Source organism: Physeter macrocephalus, chromosome 17 (genome assembly GCF_002837175.3).
Source record: "Physeter macrocephalus isolate SW-GA chromosome 17, ASM283717v5, whole genome shotgun sequence".
In the NCBI taxonomy this organism is placed as follows: Eukaryota; Metazoa; Chordata; class Mammalia; order Artiodactyla; family Physeteridae; genus Physeter; species Physeter macrocephalus.
The window spans coordinates 11923955-11932077 of NC_041230.1; the positions used below are offsets into that span (position 1 = coordinate 11923955).

Sequence of the window (8123 nt, forward strand, 5' to 3'; positions counted from 1 at the left end):
CTCCTGCCCCTCCCAACCCCTTCTCTGCAGCAGGGAATTGCAGGCGCCACTCCACCTATCCTAGCCCAGCCGAGGGACAACCCCCTGCTCCTTCCTTCTCTACGGATCGTCTCCCTCCTCCCGCCCCCGCAACAGCCCAATCGGGGGTGGGAGTAGGACTGGCCCGGCGAATCCGCGACGCCTGCGGGGGCGGTCTACCCGCCCATGGGCCTCAATCAACGTAAGTCCCGCCTGCTCGAGCCCGCTCCCCCTCCTTTCTTCACGTCAATCCCTCCCTTCTAAGAGAGCGACCAGATCCAATCAGTATCGGAGCCGGCCGAGCGGAGGGGGCGGTCCCACTGTACGTAACCGAACTCCTCCCGTCTCTCGGGCAACGCCCCCACCCCCCCCTCCCGATCGGAAATAGCGGGGCTCTGGGCCAATCGTAGCGGCGTGCATTTGTCCAGAGACCAATGAGAGAGGGAGCGGGGATGAACCCGAGTCTGAGCGGCAGTAATCCAAGCCAATAGGCGGCTGAGAGCTCAGGATGGCGGAGGGGAGGGGAGGGGCCGGGGGCGGAGCCGCGGCCTGCCAGCCCGCCTGCCTGCCAGCCCGCCCGCCAGCCCGCCCTCCCCCCCTTGGCCGGCTCGGCTCCTCGGCGCTGCCTGGGGTCCTTCGCTCCCGGTCCCCGCCTGCCAGCCCCCGCTGTGCTGCGCCCTGCCCGGCCAGGCCTGGAGTCGACACCACCGCCATCATGCCGGCCGTGTCCAAGGGCGATGGGATGCGGGGGCTCGCCGTGTTCATCTCCGACATCCGGAACTGTGAGAGCGCGGCCGGGGGATACCGGGCGAGGGGGAGCGTGGGATTGAGGGGTTCGGGGGTTACAGAGGGGCCCAGGAGATATAAATCCATTGCGGTCTTAGAGTGAGAGGATAGAGAGGCCCCCGGGGGTACTTTAGGGTGGGGGGGATGGGGGGGCTTAGGGTGTCATAGTGTGCCTCTTGAGGTGACGACACGGAGTGGCTAGAGGCGTCCGGGAGGGTCTTAATAGAGAGGAGGCTAGTAAAGTCCCGGGGATGGGGCATAGAGTTGTCCCTGGGAATGGAAGAAAGGCTGGGGGATCGTATTAGAGATGGGGTTAGAGAAATCCCTGATGTAGATAGAGAGGGAGAAGGGTGCATGTGTGGGTGGGTGGGGGTACCCTGTGAAGAGATAAAGTGGGAGGAGGCCAGAGAGGACTGGGAGGACGTGAAACACAGGAAGCCTGAAGGGACTGGGCTTGAGACCCTGGGTGAGGGGGTGTCACAGAGGAGAAGGGGCTAGCTAGGTCACTGAGGCTCCCAGCTAGTTCATAGAGAGGACTTGAGAATTATAGAAAGTCCCAGGGGTTTGGGGAGGAGAGACGGGAAGGTGGGGGACTGTAGTGGGCCCCTGGTGAGGGATAGAGGGGCTCCAGGATGGAGGATTGCTTAGGAGACATGGAGGGCAGTGGAGAAGGGGCTAGAGGGTGTACTGAGAGGAGCACAGAGGAGAAGTGCTGCAGGTGGAGAGTCTTGGGAGAACCTGAAATAGGGAGCTGGGGGGCCTGCAAAAGAGAGGACATTATAACGCGAGGTCTTGGGGGATGTGCCAGAATGGGGAGAGCCCAGATCTCAAAGAAGGGGCCAGGGGGCCTTAGGAATTTGTGGGGAAGAGATCTGGAAAGCTGGGGGGTGGGGGAAGCCTGGCCCCAGAGAGGGGTCATGGGTCAGGGAGCAGGACAGCCCTGAATCTGGAGCGCTCTCCCATCTGACCACATCAACATGGGGACAGCCATCACCAGCAGGAAGAATGGTCGTGTCTGTGGGAGGCCTGGCGCCAAGTCAGCTCCCAGCTCCTGCGAGCGGGTGTTGGTGTTTGGAGCTGCCAAAAGCTTCACAGGCTGTGTCCGCACCGGCTTTGGGGTCAGCCAGGCTTGGGTTTGAGTCTGAGCGCTCTCACTCCCTAGCCGTGTGACCTTGAATGAGAGACTTCGCTTCTCAGTTTCCTCATCTGTCAGGAGGGAGTGCTGATCACACCTTCCTGATGGGGTTGTTATGATACCGACTGTGAGTGAGGCCTTTCACACACTCCAGGCGCTGGATAGCTTGGCTACTGTTCTTGTTGTTTGGCTGGATCTGAGGAGTGGCCTCTGCTGGGTGCCCAGTGATGATTTTAGAATTTAGTAGGTATGGAAGGACCTGGCATGTAGTAGGTGCTCAGCGAGCCGGAGGGGTGGGAACTGTTGGGTCTCAAGTGGCGGAGAGAGGTTAAGTCTGTTATGAAAGGGGTGGAGCTTTGAGGATTTGTGGGTAGCGGGGGCCAGCTGTTAGCAGCAAGTGTGCATTGCCTCTGACACCTACCTTGCGACCCTTGGCAAGTCGTTGAACCTCTTGGAGGCTCTCTTTTCTTGTCGGCTGACTCCCATTGATCAGAACATCTTGCCTCTGAAGGTTCGTTCATTCGTTTATTCATTTGACAAAAAGCTTTTTGATCACTCCAGTGTGCCAGACACTGTTCCGGGGACTGGGGCTATAACAGTGAACAGAAATGCCTGCCCCTGGGAGCACCCATGCCAGGAGGGAGATTAACAAGTAAACACAGAGAACCGCAGGGTCAGAGATGACTAGTGCTGTGAAGAAAAATAAGGCAGGCGAGCGGGGGAGGGGAGGGACCAGGACTGAGAGGGATCGAGCCCTGCAGATTTTGGAGGAAAGAGGGGTCCAGGCAGGAGAACGGTGCATTCAAAGGTCCTGAGGATGTAGCATGCTTGGTGTGGGTTCAGATAAATGCGAGGGGGCTTGTGTGGCTGGAGCCAAGAGAGGGAGGGAGGGAGAGCAGTGGGAGAGAAGGACAGAGAGGGGACAGGGCTTTGTGGGCCACTAGGAGCACTTTGGCCTTTCTCTGAGTGAAGCAAGAGCAGCGGGAAGGTTTTGAGCACAGGAGGGACAGGAGCTGATTGATGTATTAAAATAGTTCCTCTGGCTGCTGGGAAGAGAACAGGCCCAAGGAGGTATGAACAGAAACAGGGAAGGAATTAGAGGGCCGTTGCAGGCCTCCCAGTGAGAGACGGTGTTGGTTCGACTGGGGTGAGAAGGAAACGATGAGAAGTGTTTGGTTGGAGGTAGATTTTGAAGGATCTGCAAAGGGATTGGATGATGGGGGCAGGGCAGGAAGGAGAAAACAAGTGGGTGTCACTGCAAGACCCCAGAGGGAAGCCAGAGGACGGAGGGGAGGCTCTGACTTGGGGGCAGTGGAAGTAGTTTAGCCAAATGAACCAGGGCTGGAGAATCAGGGCTTCCCCTTGTCCTTGGTTTTCTCATCAAGTGTAGGTTGAATGGCTGGTATGTTTCAAGCCTTATCATGGGCACTGGGGAAACAGTGGTAAATAGGACAGACTTGTCTGTACCCCCATGAAACTCCCAGCCCCTGAGGGAGACAGGTGCTGCATAAAAATCGCAGCTGTCCATCTCCCAAGCATTTGTATACGGATGTTCATACAGCATCATTCATGATAGATAGCCAAAGAGTGGAAACGAACCCAAATGTCTGCCAGCGGATGGATGGAGAAACACAATGTGGACACCCACACGATGGAGTAGTAGTCAGCCATTGAAAAGGAGTGAAGTACCGTAGAGGCTACAACACGGATGAAGCTCGAAAACATCATTTTAAGTGAAAGAAGACAGACACAAAAGGCTACATATTGTAGGATTCCATTTCTATGAGATGTCCAGAATAGGCAAATCCAGAGAAACAGAAAGTAGTTGAGTGGTTGCCTAGGGCTAGGGGGTGGTGGAATGTGGAATGACTGCTAATGAGAACAGGGTTTCTTTGGGGGGTAATGAGAATGTTCTGGAATTAGATGGTGGTGATAGCTGAACAACACTGTGGATCTGCTAAAGACCACAGACTCGCCCTATCAAATGGTGAGCTGTGTGGTATGTGAATTGTATCTCAAATTTTTTTAAAAATTGAAATATAGTTGATTTACAATATTGTGTTAGTTTCAGGTGTACAGCAAAGTGATTCCGTTATACATATATATATATATTTTTTTCTCATATTTTTTTCCATCATGGTTTATTACAGGATGTTGAATATAGTTTCCTGTGCAAATCCTGGTTGTTTATCTGTTTCATATATGCCACTGTTAGATGATATATTAATTTTATTTTCTTTACCTAAATTGAGGAAGAAACCTAAAATCAAATCTAAATATATTACAAGGCATTCAGGGAGGTATGTTTTGTTGCCCCCCAGAAAATTACCTGAAATTTACTTTCAAAATTAGATCTGCTTGTTTAAAAGCCCTATCCTGGCTCCTTCCTTGTTTGCATCAAGTTTTTTTTTAAGCGGAAAAAAATTGTAGCTGTCCTAAGTCCAGTGAGGGAGAGGGCCACGATGATGAGAGAACGGGGACTGTGTCTGCTTGCGTTGCCCAGACAATGGGGAGGGGTTAGCCAGGCTAAGGGAAGGGGAGAAGAGCTGTGAAGGCAGAGGAACAGCAAGTGCAAAGGTCCTGAGGCCCCGTCGAGACTCTGTGCTAAGGCCTCTGTGGCTGGTGCAGAGAGGGATGGGATCTGACATTGGGGAGGTGGGCAGAGGCCAGGTTGCTGTTTGTCCCGAGAGCACCAGAGAGGGTTTCAAGCTGGAGTGAGGGCAAAAGAAGGGATGAAGGACGTGGATGAGGCCGTGCTCAGAGCTGAGCAGGTGGAAGACGGGGAGGAGTGTGGAGCCATCCTGCTGGAGGATCTGAAGGGCATAGTGGAATTCAGGGGGAAGGAACTAGAAGGAGATGAAAGGCAGGCTTTGAGAAGGAGAGCCAGGAAGGGCAAATTCTGCAGATAAGAAAGGGAGAGGTGAGGCTGGGCCCAGCCTGAGGGCGTAGTCCTGTCCTGTCTGCTGGGGGAGTCAGCCTCCCAGACACTTATCTGACTGGGAGCTCCCTAAGGCAGGAGCTGGGGTTGCCTCCTCTCTAGGGCCCAGCTCCCCCCAAGCCCAAGGACAGTGTGAGTGAATGAATGGGAAGGGGGTTGCTGGGCTGCCACAGTGCTCCAGCTCTCCATGAGGGCACATCCCACTCCAAACTGTGACCCATTCTGTTTGTGGCATCTCCCCCAGCCCCTGGAGCGCAGGCCCTGGTCTGATCCCTCCCCGGGTCCCCAGTTCCACCTTCTGCAGGGCCTGGCCCACAGGAGTCCTTGGGAGCTGTTTGCTGATTGAATGAATGAATGAATGAATGGCCAATCAATCTTTACTGAGCACTGATTGAGTGCCAGACACTTTCTAGGTGATGAGACTAAAACGGTGAGCAAAAGTCCCCTCCCAATGGTGCTCACATTCTAGGGGGGAGATGGACCAATATACAGGTAAATATATAGTGTTCAGGTGTTCAGACAGGTAGCAGTGAGTGTTGGGAGGAAATAAAGCAGGGAAGGGATGCAGAGGTGTAGGGAAATATATAGTGTTCAGGTGTTCAGACAGGTAGCAGTGAGTGTTGGGAGGAAATAAAGCAGGGAAGGGATGCAGAGGTGTAGGGAAATATATAGTGTTCAGGTGTTCAGACAGGTAGCAGTGAGTGTTGGGAGGAAATAAAGCAGGGAAGGGATGCAGAGGTGTAGGGATGGCGCTGTTATATAGGCTGCTCGGAGCGTCTCTCACCGAGAAGGTGACACTGGAGCAAAGAAAAATTTGGCGGGTGAATTGGCCTGCAGAATCTGGGAGAAGACATTTTTGGCAGCGCAGACAGCCTGTGCAAAGGCCCTGAGGCAGGACTGTGCTTGAGGTATAGGAGGAATGCGGGGAGAGGGTGGGAGTTGTGGTCAGAGAGGGGACTAGTGGATCCAGTGACGACTTGTTTTTACACTGAGCCAGAAGGAAGCCAAGGAGAGATTCAGTGCAGAGAAGGGACAGGATTTGAGTCAGGTTTTCACAGAATCCCTCTGGCCGCTGTGGAGAGAGCAGAAGGAATGAGTCCCACTTTGGTGGTGCTCCAACATCAGTGTGCCGTTGGGGACAGCGCCCCTCCCCCATGCCCCTGCCCAGGGCACTTAAAGGAACTGGCTTTAGGTTATGAGTGGCATCCAGATGCTGGCAACAGACAGATCCAGGCCTGAGCCCCATCCCTTTCTACCTGTGTGTCATCTAGTGACCTCGGTCCACAATCGCATTCAGCACCTCCCCTGTGTCAGGACTGCTCTGGACCCTGTGTCAGGATGCTACACGGAGCGCAGCCACCCACCCCTGCCCTTGGGGAGCTGGCATTCCCAGCCAGAAGCCGAGGGCTTACAGAGCAACATGTGCCTCCTTAATATGTTAGGCAGCAGCTCAGGGAGGTCTTTGCAGCTACGTTCAAGTAGGGGAATGACAGGGTGTGACTTGGTTGATCGAGGAGAATATTTTCTCTCAGAGATGCTGACAATTTTGATAACATCTAACCCAGGGTTGTCATGCGGCGATCCACATACATACATTTTTTAAAAATTGAGGTATAGGTAATTTACCGTGTTATGTTAGTTTCAAGGATACAGCAAAGTGATTCAGTTATACATATATATATTGAATACATATATCCTTTTTCAGGTTCTTTTCCATTCGAGGTTATTACAAGATATTGAGTATAGTTCCCTGTGCTATACAGTAGATCCTTGTTGTTTATCTCTTTTATGTATAGCAGTGTGTGTATGTTAATCTCAAACTTCAAATTTATCTCCCCCGTTCCCCCCTACTCCTGCAGTTTCCCCTTTGGTAACCAAAAGTTTATTTTCTGTGTCCGTGAGTCTATTTCTGTTTTGTAAGTCAGTTTATTTGTATCTTTTTTTTAGATTCCACAGGTAAGTGATATCATATGATATTTGTCTTTCTCATATGATATTTGTTACTTCACTGAATGTGATAATCTCTAGGTCCATCCACATATGTACATTTAAATTTTCCGTAGTCACATTACAAAAGTAAAACCAGGGAAATTAATATGATTTATTTCCTTTACCCCAGTATGCCCCAAATATTATCTGAATGTGTAGTCGATATTTTTTCAATGATTAACAAGACAGTTTATGTTCCTTTCTCAACTCGGAGGCTACAGTTTCTTTGGAAATATTTTCTCTGTCTTAAGAGTTCATAAAACTTATGGTTAAAAAAGAAGATTCACAAAGGGTCCAAGTCGTTCCAAACATACTTTTCCAGTGACTGAGTGAAGGATTGGTTTTTAATTTTTAACTTATTACAATTAAATAAAATTAGGAATTTAGTCCCTCAGTAGCACCAGCCAATTTTCAAATGTCCAGTGGCCACATGTGGCCAGTGGCTCCGGTGGTGGACCACGTGGGCCAACATGTTCTGAACTTTATAGGGGGCCAGAGTCAACAAGCATCATCTCCCAGAACCCTCTTTGAGGACTCAGGGCTGTTGGGACTTGTGTGGGAAACATCAGAGCACATCCTAGTAGAGAGAAACTTTTGTTGTTTTGTATTGTAAACAGTAGTTGTCTGGAAGGCAATGAAGGGTCTTGCAGTGAGGTGCCAGCCAGTGCCTGGGTTACCGCCATAAAAGCATGTCAATCCCTTCACGGTAGTCCAGGTTTGTTAGGATGCCTTTTGTGGCAGTGACAGCCCCACCCCGATGCCCCAGGTTGAATGCTTAGGGAAGGCTTATCTCCCCTACCCGGGAGCCCCAAGGTCCCTCTGGAGCGGTGGTCAGCGGTAACCTGCCCTGGCTTGTAGCAAGGGGGTGGCCTCTTTTCCACCTGCACGGCCCTCACAGCAACAGCTGCAGGCAGAATGGGGCCCCCTGCCCTCCCATGGCTCCTCAGCACCCTCAGAAAAGCCAGGAGGTTGCACGGTCTATCCCCGCCTGCTGTGCTAGCCCCCAGGCCTTTGCACAAGCTGGTCCTCATGCCCAGAGCACACCTCCCCTTATTTCTGCTTGGTCCATTTCAGCCTCGTCTGTTGAGCCTGAAATCCCAGGAGCAGGGAATTCCCTGGCTGTCCAGTGGTTAGGGCTCCATGCTTCCACTGCAGGGGGCATGGGTTCGATCGCTGTTGGGGAACTAAGATCCCACATGCTGCAGCGTGGCCAAAAAGGAAAAAAAAATCCCAGGAGCTGGCGCCCCCCCCCCCCCC

General features: G+C 52.3%; 1 protein-coding gene across 1 annotated transcript in view; it reads left to right on the forward strand.

The window, feature by feature from the left end:
- Positions 1-582: 582 nt before the first annotated feature.
- Positions 583-8123, forward strand: part of LOC114483887 (AP-2 complex subunit alpha-1) — a 37130-nt gene continuing 29589 nt past the window's right edge. Inside the window, exon 1 of the mRNA XM_028478329.2 lies at positions 583-800. Coding sequence (XP_028334130.1) covers positions 734-800 — 67 coding nt within the window. The 5' untranslated portion in view covers positions 583-733. The remainder of the gene's footprint in view (positions 801-8123) is intronic.